We start from the raw sequence: 22,191 nt of genomic DNA on the forward strand, positions 1-22,191 counted from the left end.
GCCTTCATTGCAACGTCCATCACCCTTCATTATACTAGGTGTGACGAGGTTTGTTTAGTCCCACACAGCCTAGAAATAAGGCCCAAGTAATGTTTATAAGTCTTAGCCTTTTCTCACCTTACAAACAGGTTTTGTAGGGTTGAGTTAGGCCTGAATCTCAAATTCCATGAACTTGCAAATGTGAAATACACTTAAAGTGTCATTTAGCTATTTTTTTTTTTTCCGGATTGAGAGAGCGAGTGTAATGGAATCCTGATGTGAAGACTCATATGATGATGTTTTGGACGATTAACAAATTAAGTTCTGATGTTTTGCACTATTGAGAACTAAATTGATGACAAAAATATTTCAAGCATCAACCTGACTACAGTTTATATCTTTGAATAACAAAAATAGGGGTTTATTCTTAAAATGGATCAAGCTTTCAAATTCCCCCATTTTATTACAGTGGCAAACTAGTGTCCAAGTATATTGGCCTTTAAAGATTCACACATTTTTGGCAGTCCTGTAATGTCAATAACGCTGTCATCGTGAAAGTGATTTTCTTTTTCTTAGTGTACGTGTTTGATGCGCTACCTATTATCATATAGATGTTTGATGTAGAGCCAATATTTGTAAATTTGGGGTGACAGATATTAAGTTGCCTGAATTTATTTTTTTGTAGAAAATAAAATAAACAAAAATGAACTAGATGTTAAGTTAGGACTCAAACTATGAGATGTAGATGTTAATTCTTTCTTAACTTTTAAGGTTAAATAAAAGGGATTGATGCTTGTCCTCATCCCTTTTCCATCATCTTTAACTTTTGCTGGTTGTTAGATGATATGGAATGTCTTACATAATTTCATAGGATTAATTTCTGTATTTCTCGGTTGATTTCATGGTCTGTTCCTATTTGACAAGAATTAGGGGTCCTTGTATAAGTTAAAGAAGGATTAATGCTTATTCTTTTGTATCTTGATTCAAATCATGTCAAAACACAATATATTCAAGTTTATTTCTCTCCTTTTATTCCTTATGTAAAATACTGACTTCAAGCTCTGGAACTTTACTATATAATGTCATTATCCTTTATTCTTTTTTATTATCTTTGGTTTCCAAACTCCATTGCCATGTCTTTCTTCCAACGTGTTTAGAACTGTTTTCCAACCACTACCACTTCCATTTCCATTATCCACCACCACCATAACATTTCCTGGCGATCTATCACCTGTTAAAAAGCTCAAGGACAAATCACACACACTGTTCTTCAGTTTGATTATCCCACCGTTTGAACTATAAGGGTGCATGACAGCACATACGAAACCATCTCAGGTTGTTTCTTTCCTCACCTAAGTTGCCTTTCTTTCTCTCCTTACTTGGATGCGTTTCTCGGTTGACTAATGGCTATCCAAAAGAAATCAGTCTAGCCTCACGGCTATCTCAAATGAAAGTTTGTTTTGCAGCAATTCCATAGAAATCAGCGTGAACCTGCTGCAGTATCAATGGTAGAAGCCTGAACCTTCTGCAGATATTTTCATAGAGCATGTTAAATTATCTCTTGGGATTAGTTTTCATATATTTTTGCCCTATCATAATTTCTCTTCCTCTTTGATTAGAATTAAAAGTCTAGTAGTAGTGTAGTACTAATGTAAATAAGGGTTGATGCATACCCTTCTATAAGCAAATCATATCAAACCATAATCATATTTGAAGTTATATCTTCTACTTCAGTTTTTCCTTATCTGAAACCCTATAACTTCAACACTAGAGGTAACTTTCAACACTAAGTTTGGACTCTCTTTTAGTCTATCTAAGGCTATTAGCAGTAGGTGTTATGACTTTACCATTATATTTGGTCGGAATAGGTAAACTATACTTATCTTCGCAATCTGCAAGTTGTTTGTAGTTGTAATAGTTATACTTTGAAGGATTATTTTACTCCTGTATGAGAACTATATCAGAATTAATGTTAAGTATGTTATGTGCACATAGTTAATGTCAAGTATGTTATGTGCATAATGTGGTTTTACTTTGTAGTTACTAATTATATGATAGAAAGTTTGATTTAAAATCATCACGAATCCTTGCTACTAGATGAGAAGCTTCAGAAATGTCTGAATTGTTTTTCAATGTGGTTAAGTGGTTGTATTCTGTTTAGGACAATGTCTTTCTTGGATTATTGTAGTGTCTGCAAATATTTCTTTATTTCACGTTCTTCCATGATATCATTAAATAAATGAATAAAAGCATATGTACTCCTCCTATTGACCTTGTAAATCACCTAACATTGCCATTGTAGCAGGGAAAAAAATGAAAGAAGACAAGGATATCAGTCCACTTGATGGGGATATGCTTGATATCGTATCTAAGAAACTGGTAAGTTTTGACGATCTCTTCAATTTTTCGGCGGTTTGCAAGGAGTGGAGGGCAGTGCATAAAATTTATTGGAGAAAATTCCTAGAATCACAATCACCGCTGATTGTGCAAACTACTAGGAATGCAAAAAGGTTTTACTCGTTTTATAGTATACCGGAAAAACGAGCTTACAGCTCTAAGTTGAGTTACTTTAGGGGTAAGTCCTATTGTGGTTCGTCTAGTGGATATCTGGTCATGGCAGGTGCCAACAATATACTTCAATTAATGAATCCATTTACAAGAAAACAGAAGATAATTGATATATCAGTAGTTAGAAAGGATTTGACATATTTTGCTTGTCGTGTATTACTTGCTTTTACCAGAGACTCTGATGAATTTGTCCTAGTGGCTTCATGCAAACGTTTCCTGGTTTGTATGTATATCACTCTCGGAATTCTAGTTGGAAAACATATTCCAAAAGGGGACATCCATGGAAGGTTGTGGACTTTGTTTTGTTTAATAATACTATTTATGTTCTTACCTACAAGGCTGAAATAGGGGTACTTAGTCTGAACTCTGAAAGTTTGAAATTTCTAAAACTGAAGAATACCCCCAATGTACCTTCCTGGTCGTATAGTTTACTTAGTTGTGATGCGGAGCTTCTTGTGGTTGACTTTGTACCAAATAAAGTATTGGATGTCTACAGGATAGACTGGGAAACAATGAGTTATGTTAAGTTACAAACTTTGGGTGAGCGCGCATTATTTCATTCACCTTACAAATGCTATGCGCTAGCAAACCCGGGTAAGTGGGGATTTGAAAGCAACCGTGTGTATTCCATTGATTGGGATTCCATTGATCGGGATTCTGCAGAATGTGAAGTGTATTCAGGAAGTAATAATGAACTGGTGGAATGCATTATGCTTGCTGGTAGTAGTCGTGAAGTTCGTAGTAGATCAACACCTTATTGGCTGGATTGGTGTTTTCGAAATCAACATGATGAAGTTGATTATTCTCTGGTTGAGTAGCCTGTTAACTTGTCACCATTAAGCTTGTTACTCTCTGTTAGTTTGGATCGTTCCTTATGTTCCGTTTTTCATCTCCTTATATTTTAACTATCTAGACTAGAAATCCTTGGCATGGTTTCTAGTTTCATTATCTTTGCTCAGATTATGTGACTTTTGATGAATGACTTGTGAACCTGTGATCCTGGTAATGTTTTTGGTTGATCTTATATATTCTCTTGATTTGTTATTATGTCATTTGAAATATCTGTGTTTGTGTTTAAGTCATTTGAGAAGAGATGTAGCATGTATTTAAACATGAAGCCTCAAATATCTTTAGCAAAATCAAACACACCCGTAGTCTGATTTGCGTCGTCTCCGTAGATACGGAGAGGTATTCTTATGATAATGCTGTACAATTCCAACTTTATTGGTCTGATTTCTAAAGTGAATATTTAACATTTTTCTTCAACAAATTACTTTAGTTTTTTTCTTTGGTCAAGACAATTTACTTTTACTTCACACCCCTCAAAAAAAAAAATCGTGGTTTAAACTTGTTCTGGTAAAAAAAAACGGGTCTAAACATGTGATAACTTTTTTTATTAGTAAACTTTTAATAATTTAATTTTGATTGAAATAAATTTATATTCATTATTTCGTTATGGTCGTCTGTGGATTCAAAGAGCATATTTTTTTTATAAATGATTTCAAACATAAACTCTAAAGGATAAGTTACATTTTGGTCCATTATGTTAGTATATTTTAGATGGTGCTCTACCCCAAGTTTTTCTTTTCGTGCAAAACATGCAGAAAAATTCGAAAAACGTTTTCCAAATTATTTTTTATTGTAAAATTTGGTAAACAATTTACATTAAAAATTTTGAAAAATGTTTTTCAAAATTTTCTGTGCGAAAAGAGAAGTTTGGGGGTGGAAAGAGAAATTATCTTTATTTTATTCTATAATGCCCCAAATATAAATCTAGACTAATATTGAAAGCATTACAAATAAATAATACTCGGATATATATTAAAATTGCAGAGGATGTTTCGTTCAAAGCAAATAATCCACAAATCGTATTGTTTGAACATAATTAAGTACATTGCAAGATATACGTAATGAACTAGATTCTAATACATAGGTTCACACACTACATAGAGGAATCATTAAACGAAAACTTATTAGCCTCATAACGATCCCATCATTGCTATCTCCTACTCTTCGTTGGTATACCTGTTTACCCGAAAAAAATAAAAGGGAGTGAGTTGAGACTATAAGTCTCAGCAAATTCCTACTACACCGTTATCGAGGGTGTTAGTAGTCGTGGAGAAAGACCTATATATCTATAAGTTGGTCATTTAAGTAATTTACTTACATAACACTTTCAAATGACGAATTTCAATACAATAATTATAAAAGTGCATCACACAATTAAATTATCTTGATCAATTTTTACGAGGACGACCTGAGGCGAGCAGGTCTCAGGAAGCATGCATGGTCCGACTGATTCCAACAATACTCAAGCGCGGAGTTCATATTTGCTCACATTTAAAGTCATGTGGATTTCCATCATATGAAACCCAACCAGCCACAAATTATCATCATAGGAAATTTGTCTAGTGCCTCATGTGGTATTTATCATCATAGCAAAATTCTGTAAAAAATGATAACAATCCCAATTGTTCCATTTTACACCTAGTTTTTTTTTTTTTTATTTCTAAAATATATTAACACTTAGAATCACTTTTAATCTATCATTTTAATCATTGTAGCAAGTGTGAAAAGGTATCTAACTTACTACAATCACTAATTTTCGATAATCTATGTACACATCCAAAACTTAAAAAGTACACATATGCACCTATAGGAAATTATTTGTAATTTTAGTAGTTAAATTTTGAAAGACTATTTTTACTTTTTATGAGAATTATATTGCTAATGTCATGATTGTTCATGATAGAAAAGAACATAGGGATCATGAGCTTGCTTCAATAGATTTTTAAGAAGTCCAACCATTTGAATGTCTTTGTTGCTATGAAGGAATAGCTTTGGAATCTATTTAGTATCCTCAATCCAATAGAGACCATTCACCATTCTCTAAAATATTATTGTTGCTTCCTTTTATATATGTTTGTCCAAATAAAACCTTTGTCACCTTGTAGGTTTGTTCATATTCATAGTTTTCCATATAAATAGTTTTGCTTCCTTTCATATATTTATCTTCAATAGTATAAATAGTTTTGCATGATTGTTTTTAACCATTTAATAATTCCAATGTGTTGTTTTAAATATTGTTATAATAATATTTTCTAGCAAAAAGCATAAACGCAACTATTTTATAGCAAAAACGACTTTACAATAATCAAACAAAGGGAGAGTTATAAGGATGATTTGATAGTTCAGGTGGATGAGTTAAAGAGTGACGTAATGTCAATTGTTTAATTCTCACCATATCACCCACACCAAAAACCTATGAAGCACGGATTTTGACATAGACACCGCGACATGACACAGACAATGTAAAAAGTGTAGGACACCGACACCACTACATATTTATAAAATATATAAATTGAGAATCAAAATATATACATGTAAATCTATTTTGAGCAAGTTATTTCATAAAAAGAAATTTTAAAACAAGATACGATAGTATTTTACCTTTATTTATCCATCTACTATCGAAAAAATTAAAAATATTGTAATTAAAATGTAATGTATTTAATCCCTCTTTGATCAATATTGTTGTTTCGACACATCTTTAACGTTTGTAGATATGTTTGATACGTGCCTTAGAAGAGTACAAGCAAAGAAAAAATAATTTGTTTGGGACACGTGTCGTATGAGTGTCTTACAGGTGTCGGACATCAATCAAAGGAGTGTCAAAGTAAAATTGAGTTTTTTTTTTTACACCGGTATGAACTATCTGACACGTGTCGTACGAATGTCATACGAGTATCAAACATCGATACTTGTTGGATACCTCGACACGCTTAATCATAGAGGTGTCCGTGCTTCATTGTCAAAAACTAACAATAATATTAATAACTAGTTTAAAGACTCGTGCATTCGGACAGGTCAATTGATTTTTATCCGATATTTGAGTTTGTCACTATATTATCGTAGAAAATTAATTTAAAATTAAATATTTAAAAATCAATAAGGATATAAAACTTATATTTTTAAGCTTGTATTTATCTTATATTTGCTTTTTTATTTATTTTATATTCTTTTTATATACGTTTTTCTATATAATTTAGGAACTTCGGTGGTAATGAATTTTATATATTAGTAATAGATTACTAATACTAACATTAAATGTATTTGACAATTAAAATAGATGGCAAATTTTTTGAACATTGCAAAAAAAAAAAAATTAATCAATATTTTAATTTGATGTGAGTTAATTGATTTTTTGACTTGTCCCAAAAGAAAGTGATTATTCATTCACAAGTCTCACAAAACCTCAAAACTACAGACTTTAAAGCGCACACTCTCTGCATTCCGCCTCTTCAATCGCCCCTACCGTCTTCCCCTCTTCTGGTAACTCTCTCTCTCTCTCTCTCTCTCTCTCTCTCTATTTAGGGTTCAAAACATACATTAAGATGCGTGCTGCTAGATTTATTAAGTGGTTTAAGCTTGCAATTGAAATTGTACTACTGCGATTTTCTTGAATTTAGGTTTGTCCCTCAAATTTAGGTTTTTCTCTTAAACTCTTCAAAAAAAAAAATTTCTTTTCACTTTTATCACTATGGTTTTCTAATATATGGGTTTAATATTACTGCCATATTTTCTGGGAGATTTCCTTTACCAGATTTTCTAGTTTATGTGCTTGTTTATAACAAAATTCAGAAAATCTTGTATTGTATGCAGCTTCTGAATGTTGCAACTGTTTGTTGTTTCGTGCTATTGATTTCACATATTGTCTCTGAGGTGAATGTCATAGTGAATTTGGGCCTGTTTGGTTTGACTTATTTAAGCTTATATATTGACATAAAAACTTGTGAGATTGTGTGAGGGAATTTATGAAAATAACTTATGACATGTTCATAAGCTGTTTTCAGCTTATTTCCATAAGATCTCTAGGATAGCTTATGAAGACAGCTTATAGATTATACAAAAACAGTTTGACTTTGTGTTATCTTGTTTTATAGAATTAGGTTATTCATAAGTGCTTATATGCTATAAGCTTAAAATAAACTGTTTATCCAAACAGGGCCTGTTTTATTTGGTAAATTTATGCTTGTATGACTATAATGCTTCTTGAGCTTTAAACTTCAGTATTGCTTTCTGTTTCCTGCTTGTATATTGAAGCACTATATTCTTTGATCTTTAATTGTGAGACAAATGACAGAGAGGAGATGTTTTATTTTTAGAATGTATATAATGGTCCTTGTTACATATGTGAATTCAAACCAGTCTTGATGTTGTTGTTATATGCTTCAGTCTTTCCTTTAGTTTCGTGCTTGGTTTTTAAAGCACTATATCCTTTGACCACATATATAATAGACCTATATCTTACTCTTCCGTAGTGGTTCTTTAATCTCTAATTCAGACAAAAATCACCATAGCAAGGATTCGGAGGAATATGGATCAGTGTCTAGGGTTACTTTGCTGAAGTTTCTGACTTTGTAATTATATATATTTTGAAGCTTATTATTTTTAATTGAGATTGCAGATATGTAGAGGTTGAAAAGTTTTTAAACAATTCATTGAGAAATTTGAAGTTACCTTTGATATGTAAACAGAATTTCTAGGATGGAAGAGTATCACTCAAAGTTGCAATCAATTTATTAAGTGTATATAAAATCGACTTGTGGTTATGTTTCCTATTACAAGAGTGCTGTTTTATTCAAATTCTTCCATGTTTTTCATTTGCCTTTGCTTTGATTTTAAAACTCAGATCATTATGTCTCGAAGATATGATAGCCGTACAACAATCTTCTCTCCCGAAGGACGTCTTCACCAAGTGGAGTATGCAATGGAAGCTATTGGAAATGCCGGCTCTGCAATAGGAATCTTGGCAAAAGATGGGGTTGTTCTAGTTGGTGAAAAGAAGGTGACATCCAAGCTGCTGCAAACCTCAACTTCAACTGAGAAAATGTACAAAATCGATGATCACGTTGCATGTGCTGTTGCCGGGATTATGTCTGATGCCAACATCCTAATCAATACTGCTAGAATCCAAGCACAGCGTTACTCATTTGCTTACCAAGAGCCAATGCCTGTTGAGCAGTTGGTTCAATCTCTTTGTGATACCAAGCAAGGTTACACACAATTTGGTGGTCTCCGTCCGTTTGGAGTCTCTTTCCTATTTGCAGGATGGGACAAAAATTACGGCCTTCAACTTTACATGAGTGATCCTAGTGGAAATTATGGTGGTTGGAAAGCCGGTGCTATTGGTGCCAACAACCAGGCAGCACAGTCAATTCTAAAACAGGACTACAAGGATGATATCACAAGGGAAGAAGCGGTTCAACTTGCACTAAAGGTACTGAGTAAAACTATGGACAGTACTAGTCTTACCTCGGAGAAGCTTGAACTTGCAGAAGTTTTTCTTTCACCCTCTGGAAAAGTCAAGTATCAAGTTTGTTCCCCAGAGAATTTGACTAAGCTGTTGGTGAAGTCTGGGGTGACCCAACCAGCAACAGACACTGCTTAGCTTGCTGTTCCATGTCACGGGTAATTTATTTATGCACCTTTCTAACAAGTGAAACTGTTCCAAATTTATGTGTTTTAAAATTGTAAACTTCACATATCTTGGTGATGTGAAATTGCTGATGGCTTTTTTATATTGTACGTATATGCTTATTTGTTTTTAAGGGCATAGATCTATGATATCTACTTCTGTTTATCTTGTTTTCTTTTCTCTGTTATCTATACGACGAACCAGGTTATGGATAGAAATGCTTGTTAGTATTGGCGGTGTCTATAACTTATAACAATTATCTCTCACTGCTATTACTATAAAATAAAGACCATCTTGTTTCACATATCAAGCCCTCATTTTCTGTCATTTTTTATCAGTCTCGTTCCTTTTCACGGTTTTAGCCTACTAGTTAAAGAAAAAAAAGCGAAGTATATATGTGCTTCACAATTAGGTGTGTTGTATAAAATTATAAAATAGCCTTAGAGTACAAATGTATCTTTTTACACACGACACTTTTTCCAAGCTTGCCATGTGAATTTTTTTGTTATTGATTGAAAATATAGGCATAAAGGAGCTCATTCCATACATCAGGAACTCCTGGTAGGCACCAATGTATGCAATCTGCATAACCATTTGGATTTGATATCTGTTCTCGAGTTAGAGGTTCCCACTGTTTCCTATAGATAGATGGGTGACCTTCTTTTCTGTATTCTGAAAGCTGTGTGATGTTAAGCATCTGAACATTCAAACCTCTTGTTTTCAAATCATCAAGTACATTCTCCACCACTTGCATCATTTTAGGATCAGATCCTTTCCCCCAATACCCTTCTTTTGCAATCATATCTGTTTCTTTGTAACAATTGTCCCCCTTAGTAGCTCCCCATTCCTCAGCCCTGCAAATTATATATTTTTTATATTACAAATCTATTTTTATTTTTTTATTTTTTTGAAGAAGCTAAATTAGCCCACCCAAATTGGCACCAGAGAGAATCAAACCTCAGACCTTAAGAGGAGCACACTCCCAGGTCCCAAGCCAATATTAATGAACCAACCCAAGTGGGTTTACAAATCTAATATATCTCCATTGAATATATTATAAGTATAGATTTTGCCTTATACTGATGCACCGATACGCATCTTTTGCTGTAGATGGATAATTGGATATGCACAATACTAGTGTGGGGTGATTTGATGCATATATTTCAAATTTCCGAAACACTTATAATCTTGAAAGTAGGGCATTCAATGTCTCAAAATTTTATAAAGGAATATTTTCTAATTAAAACTTTTCCTTTTGTTTCCTTAATCATTGCCCAGCAAGACCCTCATAAGAAATATGCTTATAGGTGATTGGGTTTGAATATATGGGTTATGTGGTAAATATCTTCAATTCAATGAGGGAGGAAAAGATTAAAAGCTCAATATCTGCAAGAACTAAAATACAAAACAAATTGATGGGAAATCTTTGACATCTGTTGTAAAATATTGGTACAAATGTTCTTCCAAACAAATTGATTAGCTTATGTCTATGTAAATATTCTTCTATATAATAAACTATGTTTACTTGTCTATAACATAGTTTAACAACACAGGAATATACTGTCAAAAAAAAAAAACACAGAAATATGTGAAATTTAATTTTGAAAATAAGTTGAAGAAAATTGGTTAAGGTTTGATATCATTATTTGCTTGTTTGTGCCTAAATATTGGCTCTCTAAAATGTAGAATGAATAAGACCAAGTCCATATGGTTAGGAGTAATTGGAAATCTCATTCTCCTCTTCTTTTTCTTTTATTTTGTGGTGGCTAAATTTTGATACTTAAAATTAATGAAATTCTAAAATAATTCTTAAAATCAGAAATTTTCGACCACATTAGCCACAAAATCAACGATGGATTAAAAATTAATTTATTTTAGTAGTCAAATAGTACATCATCTACAATGTCAAAGTCCAAAGTTGATGATTACATTTGTTAGAAAATGTTCAAAAGAATAAATGGATAATTTTTTTTTAATGATTTTATCCCTCTAAATTTTCGTCATGATTGTGTCCTACTCAACTCATGCATCTATGAATATATGTGTATATACCTTTCATGAGTAGGTGACATGCTAACAAAAAACAACTGGGTCTTGTTACGATTGACATGAACTTCCAACCAATCAGACCATGTCCTCATAGCCATTTCGTACACTCTCAACATTTCAACTCTTTTATAAATCCCATTTGGGTCCCCAAATGATCCCCACCTGCATGTGTTCAACTAAAATTGTCACTCATAATCAATTTGTAAAGTGGTTGCATAGGATAACATACGAAACTATATAGAATCAATCATACAATTTAGTGTCTCATTTTTGGAACATGGATTCTCTGCAGTTACTGCTGCACCATGCAGCAGTCGTAGAAACTATGGATTCTATCTAACATGGATTCTATGTAACAGTTACTACTGCATCATACAACAAATGTCCGATACCTAAAGCATTCAAATTATAGGACATTGTTAATTTAGTCTCTAAAATTGTAAATATTTGATTTTCTTTTGTTAACCCTTTGATTCTTGGGGTAAGGGGGCCTTAATAATCCAAATTCGGCTGCGGGGTAAGTAAAGTCTGATCAAGAATTGTTTTCATCAGGAAGTAAACTCGAGATCTTCTGAACGATTTGTCTTAAGGAAAACTTATCAATCACTTGACTCCAATACCTTGTTAATATTTGGTCGTATTAGTCTATTGAATTAGTTAATTATACTCATGAGATTGCACATTGAAAAACATATGGAATTAATTAAAATGAATGACTAACTAGTAAGTGCTTGTTAACAACTCCTAACTAACTCTTAAAGGAATTGCAACTAACTCACCAATTAAATTAATCTTATATTTTTTTTTTGGTACATAGATGAAATGATAAGCGATTTAAAATTCACACACATAAAGTGGAAGGACCGGGGTTCGAATCCGGTCATGTTGTTTGACCTAACAATTTTAGCATTTCTGAAAGTTAATTTTATATTTCTAATACCAATTAAAACATATATGATTGAGATGTTTTGAAATTTTATTATTAATTTCAGAGACTAAATTATCTTTGTCCTACAATTTCATAGACTAAAATAATGATTCTATGTATATGTGATTAATATATTACAACAGAAAAAGTAACATACTAGTATCATATAATAAGTGGTTGGAAATGGGAGTTGTTGACAGGTTAGTTGATCAATGAAAGTGATGTTTGGGTTAGTTGAACTTACAGAGCATTCATAAGAGGCCTTCTCCACCATAGGTAAGTGTTAAAAACTATATAGTCTGCATCAGTCCAATACTTTGCATGCTTTTCAATGGCCTTGATTCTAACAGTCCTTTCAGGTACCCTATGGTTTACTGGATCATCTGAATTTGATTCTACTAGTAATGGTGACCAATAATTCTCAATGGTTGCATTGTATTCCTTGATTAAATGTGTCAATTAACCAACTATTAGTGACACATAAATAGTTCAAAAATATGATAACGATAACTTTAACCACCAGAGTCTAGCGTAAGTGGTTAGTGTGCAGTGTGTGTGAGTGTCGTAAATTTCAAGGTATCGAGTTTAATTCTTACTCATAAAAAATTGATGACACGAAATTTTGTGAGACAATTAAGAAAAGATGGAAGAGAATAATTGAATAGGAAACGACCCACAAGAGTAATAAAAATGTGTTCATTTTTTTTTAATCTTGGTGTTACTGTTATGTATACTTGGACAAACAATTATCTCCTAATTGAGAATAAATTTTAAGACTTATTTTGATGTATCTCAATAATATATCAAATGATTTTGGATTTATTTGAAATTTTACACAAATGATCTATATGATGTAAACTTTCAATCCAACGGTGGATTTTATAAAATTTATATCGGTTAAAACGTTATTGAGAGGTGTAACATTTGGTGTCAAACTAGTTGGTGTCAACGGATCCTGACTCTTTTTCAAATAATACATCTTGTGTTTTCTTTTGCCTAATAACTTTGTTTAAAATCATTGTACCAAAAAAAGGTTTAAAATCAAACAGGAACATGTATTTTTTGGCCAAATGCGCAACAATTTGTAACAGTTAGATCATTTTGCCTAATAACATGTATTTTAAGTTTTCATGTAACAAATAGGACCTTTAAGTTTCTAATTTGTTGCATCATTACTCTTTCAGTTATCCTACATTTTCAAAAACATTCACGTGAACCATTAATTTTAATGTTAACCATGATGAATTTGAGGGTCAATGTCCAACTAGAAGGGAGGTTAATTGTAAGAAGGGACTCATTTCTTAGCTAAAAAACTTAAGGGACTTTTTATTTATTACCTAAAAAATTTAAATGACCTAACTATTGCAAATGCGAAACTAAAAAGACTCGTGGATGAATTTGACCTATTTTTTATTATCTTAGAAAATCAAACATCATTTTTTTTTTAAAATATATATATATATATATATATATATATATATATTTAGAAGCAATTTCTGTTCTTTCTTTATTTCCTGGTTTAATTTAAATTTGAAAGTCACCAGAAAAAGAAGTTTGGGAGGCTCCTGACTCCTGTTTTATTTACTTTACTATTGGAACATTTCCAATTCATCTCTAATCAGGTTTTCCCTCTAATTTTTTTATTCTTAAAATATGATATAAAATACATAAGAAAAAAAAAGAAACATATAATTAAAGAGACCATGCATGTTTATATTTGTAAAGCTTATTATGAGAGTGGAAACTTACTTTGATCTTGAAAATGTTTAATGAACCATTGGCAATGGATTGCATGGATTTGAGAGATGAAGGTATTATAGAGTCAACAAGACAAACCATAGAAACCCATTGACCTCTGTTGAGTGAATCCCCCACAAATACAAGCCTCTTGTTCCTTAGCCTTTCAAGCAATTTTGTGGCATTGAACCTTTTTAACATAGAAACAATAACCACATTCCACACAAAGCTCAAAAACATAGCCAACCCTGATTAATCATATCATAAATATAGGTATATATAAACCATAACAACAATTACAATCTTAAAAAAACTTAAATATATTTGTAGTTCTCGTAGAATTCGCGATTTTTTAAGTTTAGTTCCTACAAAAAATATCACAATTTTAGTTCCTGTTTTTCTTTTATAAGTTCTAAAAGCACTATTTTTGTACAAATTAATAAAAGTAGAGACTAAAATTAAAATTAAAAAAGAAATTGATGTAGGGACTAAGCTTGAATAGTGACAATTGATTTGGTTGTGAAACTCGCATACACTAAAGTGTGTAGTAAAGGAGTATCGTACTACACCCTATCATATCAAATATTTTCAGAGTCTTTTACCATTTGAGATGCACTCACGGAACGAATAGTGACAAATTTATAGGGACTAAAAATTAATTTAATCCTTAAAAATGTTATGTATGATGAGAGAAAGAGAGAAACACCTAGGCAAGTCACATTGGTGAGGCTTCCACCTCCAATTTTGGTAACTTAGGTCCTTCCTTCCAAACTTCTCACAAGCCAATTGATCTGACATGAAAGAACATTCCTTCTCTTTATATAATGGATAAGATACATTATCAAAAACCCACTTACCAGAAAATAAGTCACACTTTGATGAATTTAATGAGTCAATAGAGACATTTATTTTTTGAGATAGTTTTACTCCTGATCTATCTTGTGTTTGATAAATGGTTGTGATAACTAAAAGAGTGGTTAAGATTGCTACAAGAGAATGAAAGATATTTTTGATTCCCCAAGTGTTTCCTATCACTATTATTTGGTATGCCTTTGCTATTGTCATTTTTCTTTATTTGATCTCCTAAGGGCTAAGGTACATTTGCATCATTTCTTCCTCCTTTATTAAGCTTCACTGTAATCGGTTGGTGAAAAAGAATTTTGTTATTATATTATTAATTATTATATTATCTAGCCAACTTGTTCACTAAAATTAGTAGGTAGAGTATGATGCATTTTGAAGTTTTTGTTGTTGACATGATCCTAGTGAAACTAACTAAATGGTACCATCTAATGATTTGATGAAGAAATGTTAAAAAAAGGTATTTAATTAGAATAAAATATACCTACTAAAGTAAGTAAGTTAATATTTAAAGTTCTTCTTCTTTTTTTTTTTGTTACAATATTTAAAGTTCTTCTGTTGAGAGCAACCGGAACGGAGGCAGGAATTAAGCTTAGGGAGGATCAAATTTAAGATAAATAAAAAGTTAGTATTGTGAATTTGTATTTTAAGGGCTACTTTTTTTAAGTTGGAATTGTTTTTTTTTTTTTTTTTTTAAACTTTGTATCCAGCTTTAGGACCGATTAATCCAAGGGGACCAATCTCACCGTCCACTTGTGGGGCCCCATTTTTTTAAGTTGGAATTGTTGGCCACTCTATTTTAACATTTGTTGTATTTTTTATCTTAACCCGTGCGTTTTCTCATAAAAATTCCGACTTTTCACGTCAAAAAGGTAAATTCTAGTAAGAGATATTGTCATTAAATTTAATATTGAGATAATAAATCACTTTTTTACTTGACCAAATTTTTTTACCATTTTTGGTACAAAGAATATACCATTTTTAGGAGGAAAATATAAAGTCCAAAAAGTTCAATTAAAAAACGGGAACAATTTTCATGAGTTTAACAAAGTAGGGGGACCAAAAGTGAAATTAAAACTACAATGACAACATGCATGCTAGTATGAAGGGGGACTGTGGCCTCTGTTAATCTCCCTTCTAAACCTGTCCTTGCGTGATGATGCCATTTGATTTGTTCTCCTTCTCCATATCTAAGGCAACTTGAATCATCTATACAGTTCTACATTCTATTTTAGCCAAATATCAATTGTTGGGCTAATGATACGGTGGACCACGTTCACAAGTGGTCCACCGTGGACAAGTGATCTACCGAATATGAATTTTATGAAATTTACTGTTGGATTGAAAGCTTATATTGTATAGATCATCCATAAATTTTTTAAAATTTTTTGAAAATCATTTGATATGTTATTGAGACCCATCAAGATTTACGTTATTTAATAAACCATTAATCTTGATGTGTCTTAATAACATATCAAATTATTTTCAATTTTTCTATGGATGATCTATATGATATAAACTTTCAATTCAACGGTGGATTTTGTAAAATTCGAATTCGTTATAATGTTATTCATGACTGGTCCACCATAGACCACTTGATGAAGTGATCCATATTAGAATTTACCTCAATTGTTCGATTAATCCAACTTTTGAAAGTGTTTTCTCAAAATTGTTGGATTATTGCAGTTGATTGTACTGCAATAATGTAAAAGATGTAAGTCATCCATATATGTGTACTTTCTTACTACAATTTCTTTTATAGTGAAAGTCACTTTACTTTTTCATGTCCAAATAAAATGTAAATTTCTCCATTTGGAAATTTTTTTCCCCAACACTTGGTATTGAAATTATTAGTATTATTTGCAGCCAAATCATTGTTAGACATTAAAAGTACTAATGGACCCATTAGTTAAAGTTGTATACTACAAGTAAACTAAACATATATTACATTTTACTATATATTTAGGTATATTTAATCTCCAAATTTGGTTTGATATTGACTATGTGTGCAGGCCCTGTTTAACTATATATCAGTTGGTTATGTTGTTGACGTTTACACAACCAAATAACTTTGCTTGAAGTAAGCTTGAAGCTTCATTGTGCTTTCCAGCAAATACTATAATTTTGCTCTTATGAATATACTTCATAGATATAGTGGAAAAACAGATAAGATACCCTTTAGATTAAATTTTGATGCTTTTAACCAAAAACATTAAGCTCATGTCGTAAATAGGATGAATCGTTCGGAAAAATCCGAGTTTAATTTATAATGAAAACAATTTTTTGTCAGATTTTACTTAACTTGCAGCCGAATTCTAGATTATCGGAGTCCCTTTCCCCTAAAACCAGAGGGTTAATATAAAAAAATTGTTGGTTTTTTTTTTTTTTTACTTTAGATCGGTTTGACACATAAATAACAAGAAAATAAAAAAGGAAAACTTAGAAGACTGGCTATGGTACGTCACATTAATACATGAAGTTGGAATAAAAAGCTAAAAGTATTTCTAAATATACAAATTTAAAAAAAAATGACTTTAAGGGTTCAATAATTTTCCTTGAAGAATAAGCAAACACTTATCTTAACTTGGTTATGAGTAACTTTAGTATTGTAAGGCATTCACTTCTTTTACATTACCTTTACTTCTGCACTTTCCACACACTGTAGGAAAACTTTCTCACTCAATTACTGCAATTTAAGCAAGCTGTAAAACTTTTCGTATATTAGAGATAATGAAAAAGGAGCAATGAGAATCTATTGTTTAAATTGTCAATCTTTCGTCAACATTTTTCTGTATATATAAATTAATCATGTGTGTATAATTGTGGAGACTAATATCTAGAATAGGTCCAACGCATAAAAAAGGCTTAAAATTTTTTTTAAAGAAGGTTTTTCGGAATTAAAAATAATATTTTCAAAATACTTTTATATTTTTATTTTTTGTTTTTGGTGAACTAAATGCAACCAAACCAAATCTATACAAGCGAAAATCATCATATATGAGCTAAGGCAAAGTATTCCACCAACGATAGAACATGCTCAAATAAAATTTATATCATAGGCAGAGCCGGTTTTGGGCTAGGGCAAGCAGGGCCCGAGCCCAGGGCCTCCAAAAAATTAGGGCCTCAATTTTTTTTATCAGCCCAACAAATCATAGTATTGGTTATATAGTTTTGCGGAGATAATATTACAATAGAAATTCATTGGCTCAGTGGCGCGCGGATTGTCGCTAAGTTTCTAGGATGATGGGGTCCCGTGTTACCCATACTCTGTAGTTTTTTTTTTTTTTTTACATTTTAGCATAATATGCCTATTTGTTTTATAATTGTTTCCTAATGGATATTATAATAATTTCATTTATTAATTATCTTTCAATTTTTTATTTATCGGTTCAATTTTAACGTTAACGTTGCGAAATATAACTTTTTTTTTAATGTTAGTTACATAGATGAATAATTTTTTTTTTAACATCAAAAGTTTTATTGCAAATCCTCAAAAATGGTATAAGAAATACCAATTTTGATGTTGTTAATATTATTTACAATTCAGATAAATGATGTTTTTTTTTAAAAAAAAAATGTATTTATTATTAGGGATTCATTTTTATTATTTGTCTTGGGCCTCCAAAATCTCGGAACCGGCCCTAATCATAGGTTCAGCAAGAAAATAATCAGGTTTATGAAGCAAATATAAACTTTTTAAAGTAATCCGAGAAGAAGGATTATCAATACCTCTGATATTCCAAAAGAAAATATTTATACATCGGAGGTGGACCTTGGGCAGGTATGATAATTTCAAAATTATCATAAAAAAGGTTTATATTTTCAATAAAATTTCAAAATGTTATGAATATTTAGTGGATGTCCATATAGGTTCTTACCCATATTATTGGCCCATTACATTTGCCTATAAATAGAACCTATGACTAATGTAAACTACTCACTTGGTCAATCAGACTAATTCTATTCTTTCTCTCTTCTCTTCTTCTCTCCTCTATACTTATATATTATTACTATTACTTATATTTTATAACACGTTATCAGCACGACACTCTAACCAATTGAGGTACGCAATTCTTATTCTATTTTTATGAAATCAAAAGTAGTTTTTATTTTTTTAATATTATATGATTATCAATCGTTTGAACCTTGTATACTTATAAAGATCAAATAATAATTAAAAATTAAATAAATAAATAAGCATCATTTCTTTATGTATTTAATTGATTCAATGTTGTTTACGCTTCGTGATATCCGACATTTGTATGGTGAAGCATAACACTTTGATCATTAATATTACATAAAATGTTGATCAATTATTTATTTATTTATAATATGTATCTTGGATATTTGATATTGTTTGAGTTTCGTGACCGACAATAGTCTGGTGAAGCATCATTATGCTTCGTGACCGACACCTGTATGGTGAAACATCGACACTTCGATCATCCAAAAGAACATAAACATGTTTAAGAATTTATAATCTTGGTTCATGAAGAACCTAGAAAGTTAATACATGAATTCTCGAAGAATTCATAATCTTGGTTCCTAAAGAACCTATTCTTAGTTCCTGAAGAACTTAGACATTTAATACATGAATTCCCGAAGAATTCATAATCTTAGTTCCCGAAGAACTTAGAAAAAATTAATTTTGTTCCTGAAGAACTTACGAAATATCACCATTTATCACCATGCATCCCTAATGGATTGCACATCAAAATACTTTTATGTGTTATATAGTTCCTGAAGAACTAATAAAACAACTTCTTTTTCTCTTCAATGAATTCTAGACGAATTCAATATCCCTACATCCTTGGAGGATTGTAAATTGATAGTGATTTATTATATAGTTCCTGAAGAACTCAATGGATAAAATTATAAAATTCAATTGCTAAGTAAATTTCACAGAATTCATGTAGCATGAATTGCACCGTTTGTTTTTACGGCCTGCAGTAATATAACCTTAAAAACAAAGGTCAATTGCCGTATTGATTTTTCCGTTAAAAAATTCTAAATTATGACAAATCTTCATATTTAATACTATTTCCAAATATAACTATCAATGTTTTATTTTAAAAAAAATAAAAAAATAAAAAAAATATCAATTTTTTCCAATTTTTTCCAAATAATACAATTTTGTCTTGACTATGATTCGAACCTGCAACCCTTTAGTGCAAGATAATATTTCCAACCATTATGGCAAGTATATCAATTGTCTAATAAGAATGAAATAACAATAGCAATAAGAATGAAATACCAATGACAATGTTATATGAAAAAAATCTGGTCCGCAAGTTTAAGCATAATAGCTTAATTATTACATATAAAATCCAAAATAAGTAGCCACAACTATATATAAAAAACTACTTCTTGATACTCCCATCACCAATAAGGTGATCAATTCTTCCATTTGGATCATCAATGAAATCACCAATTTCTAAATGAGTGACATCCATATTACCATAATTTGGATGAACATCTCCAACAGCATCATCGATAGCAAAATGAGTATAATTTGGATGAACATCTTCAACAGCATCATCGATAGCAAAATGAGTTTCAATCCTTTTCTCTTTTAGTGATTGCTGATAGAGATTGATCAGATGTTTGGGTGTACGACAGGTATGAGCCCAATGATTTTTGCTTCCACAGCGATGACAAATATTCTCATTATTCTTACTACTCTGTCCACCGTTTCCCTTTTCATGATTTTGCCGCTTTTGGCGAGAATATGAATTCTTAAAAATTCCAATATGATTATGATTACGACCACGACCGCGGCCACGATCATTACCGCGACCACGACCGCGACCGCGATCATATTGGTGTGAAGCTACATTCACTTCTGGGAATGGAGCGGCACCGGTGGGACGGGCCTCATGATTTTTCATTAAGAGTTGATTATTCTGTTCAGCCAAAAGTAGGCAAGAAATCAATTGAGAATATTTTGTAAACCCTTTCTCTCTATACTGCTGCTGCAGGAGCACATTAGAGGCATGGAAAGTAGAAAAGGTTTTCTCTAACATATCAGCATCTGTTATCTTTTCTCCACACAACTCTAGTTGAGTAGTAATTTGAAACATTGCAGAATTATAATCAGTTACAGTTTTGAAATCTTGCAACCGCAAGTGTATCCAATTGTACCGAGCTGTGGGGAGAATTATTGTTTTCTGATGTTCATATCTTTCCTTTAACTTATTCCACAGCACAAGTGGATCTTTAACAGTAAGGTATTCATTTTTCAGGCCTTCATGAAGATGACGGCGAATGAATATCAAAGCTTTTGCTTTTTGTTGTTCTGATGCATTATTTCCTGTTTTGATAGCATTTCCATCACCTTCTGCAGCTAAGTTAATTTCAGCATCAAGGGCCCAAGCCAAATAATTTTTTCCAGAAATATCTAGAGCCTCAAATTGTAGTTTCGAGAGATTGGACATTCTTGATGCTAATATCAAATTGTAAAATTAAATAAGTCAGATAATTTAATGTGATGATTTCATGGGAAAAGTATATATAATAATAAGTGACAAAAGAGTATATTGCGGTAAAGTTCAGTCTAACTTTGGTTGGATGAGCCTTAAGTTTAGAAAAGTTGGTTTAAAGTACCAAAATATTAGTGAATAGGTTGGTATCCGAAAAAAATAAAAATTGCACACTTGTTATTTTTTTTTTTTTGGTACATAAAGAGGGCAACAAGCCCAAATAAAGAAAAAAAAAACTACGAAATTAGACGAACATTTCTAGGCATGCAAGCCCCTGAAATGTCATCAAACAAGATACTCTGCAGCTCCCTCGGTGGGGCCTCTAAAACAATGGGAAAAAATGAATCATTTGTTAGACTATATGAAGCTAACCAATCAGCACATCTGTTGCCTTCTCGCAAGGTATGGTTAACCTGAACATGCCAAGAAAGATTAATAAGATCTCGGATTCGACGAATCAGAACGGGAGTAGCCCCATTAATCTGGCAATTATTTGTAACCATGTCCACTAGCAATTTAGAGTCACTTTCCACAATTATATGTGAAAAACCTTGGCGTCTAGCTATCTTTAACCCCTCATACATTCCCCACATCTCAGCATGAAGAGCATCACATGTTCCGATCTTTCGAGTATAACCTGTTCGCCATTGACCGTCGCAGTCTCGAATAAGGCCCCCACATCCTGCAAGATCCAAGGACTCCTTATAGGCTCCATCACAATTAAGTTTAACCCAACCTCCTTGTGGTCTCTTCCAGCCAATGTAGATAGTGTCAATACGTCTCGACCCTCTTATTAGGTGAAGATGTCCGCCCCTATCAATAGCTTGAACCAAATCAAGAATGACCCGAATAGGATCAGTAGGCCGATGAAAGTCTTCCTCAAAAATAGATTTGTTCCTCCACGTCCAGAGATTCCAACAGGTCACCATGAATATAGATCGCCACTCCTCTTTGCGTGTTCCATACACTTGATTGGCGAGGTTCTTGAAGATCCAGTCCCTGCAATTCAAAGAAAAGAAATTAGTAATATGAATTGAGGCAACTAACTTGATCCATACCTGGGTTGCGTAAACACAATCTCGCAAAACATGTAAAAGTGTTTCGTCACCATT

General features: G+C 32.0%; 4 protein-coding genes across 4 annotated transcripts; 2 read left to right on the forward strand and 2 right to left on the reverse strand.

Annotated features, from left to right (window-relative positions):
* Positions 1-2,292: 2,292 nt before the first annotated feature.
* Positions 2,293-3,365, forward strand: LOC123891952. The gene is made up of 2 exons (XM_045941813.1): positions 2,293-2,766; positions 2,886-3,365. The coding sequence occupies exons 1-2, from the start codon at positions 2,293-2,295 to the stop codon at positions 3,363-3,365; spliced, it is 954 nt and encodes a 317-aa protein (XP_045797769.1).
* Positions 3,366-6,759: 3,394 nt separating this feature from the next.
* LOC123891180 (proteasome subunit alpha type-4-like) lies at positions 6,760-9,327 on the forward strand. The gene is made up of 2 exons (XM_045941021.1): positions 6,760-6,879; positions 8,240-9,327. The coding sequence occupies exon 2, from the start codon at positions 8,246-8,248 to the stop codon at positions 8,996-8,998; it is 753 nt and encodes a 250-aa protein (XP_045796977.1). The 5' UTR covers positions 6,760-6,879; positions 8,240-8,245; the 3' UTR covers positions 8,999-9,327.
* A 94-nt stretch (positions 9,328-9,421) lies between these two features.
* LOC123891181 (protein trichome birefringence-like 34) lies at positions 9,422-14,881 on the reverse strand. Its single transcript, XM_045941022.1, has 5 exons — positions 14,446-14,881; positions 13,752-13,929; positions 12,247-12,443; positions 11,078-11,236; positions 9,422-9,879 (listed from the first exon to the last, which is right to left on the reverse strand). Exons 1-5 carry the CDS (start codon positions 14,802-14,804, stop codon positions 9,531-9,533), a joined length of 1,242 nt encoding a protein of 413 aa, XP_045796978.1. The 5' UTR covers positions 14,805-14,881; the 3' UTR covers positions 9,422-9,530.
* Positions 14,882-19,960: 5,079 nt separating this feature from the next.
* Positions 19,961-21,034, reverse strand: LOC123891953. The gene has a single exon (XM_045941814.1). The coding sequence runs from the start codon at positions 21,032-21,034 to the stop codon at positions 19,961-19,963; it is 1,074 nt and encodes a 357-aa protein (XP_045797770.1).
* Positions 21,035-22,191: the final 1,157 nt, after the last annotated feature.

The sequence above is a fragment of the Trifolium pratense genome, linkage group LG6 (genome assembly GCF_020283565.1).
Source record: "Trifolium pratense cultivar HEN17-A07 linkage group LG6, ARS_RC_1.1, whole genome shotgun sequence".
In the NCBI taxonomy this organism is placed as follows: Eukaryota; Viridiplantae; Streptophyta; class Magnoliopsida; order Fabales; family Fabaceae; genus Trifolium; species Trifolium pratense.

Coding starts and splice junctions, on each gene's coding strand:
- LOC123891952 (XM_045941813.1), top strand. CDS start 2,293: ATGAAAGAAGACAAGGATATCAGTCCACTTGATGGGGATATGCTTGAT. Junction 2,767..2,885: donor CTTCATGCAAACGTTTCCTG/GTTTGTATGTAT, acceptor CTTACCTACAAG/GCTGAAATAGGGGTACTTAG.
- LOC123891180 (XM_045941021.1), top strand. CDS start 8,246: ATGTCTCGAAGATATGATAGCCGTACAACAATCTTCTCTCCCGAAGGA.
- LOC123891181 (XM_045941022.1), bottom strand. CDS start 14,804: ATGACAATAGCAAAGGCATACCAAATAATAGTGATAGGAAACACTTGG. Junction 13,930..14,445: donor CACCAATGTGACTTGCCTAG/GTGTTTCTCTCT, acceptor TATGTTAAAAAG/GTTCAATGCCACAAAATTGC. Junction 12,444..13,751: donor TAAACATTTTCAAGATCAAA/GTAAGTTTCCAC, acceptor CATTTAATCAAG/GAATACAATGCAACCATTGA.
- LOC123891953 (XM_045941814.1), bottom strand. CDS start 21,034: ATGTCCAATCTCTCGAAACTACAATTTGAGGCTCTAGATATTTCTGGA.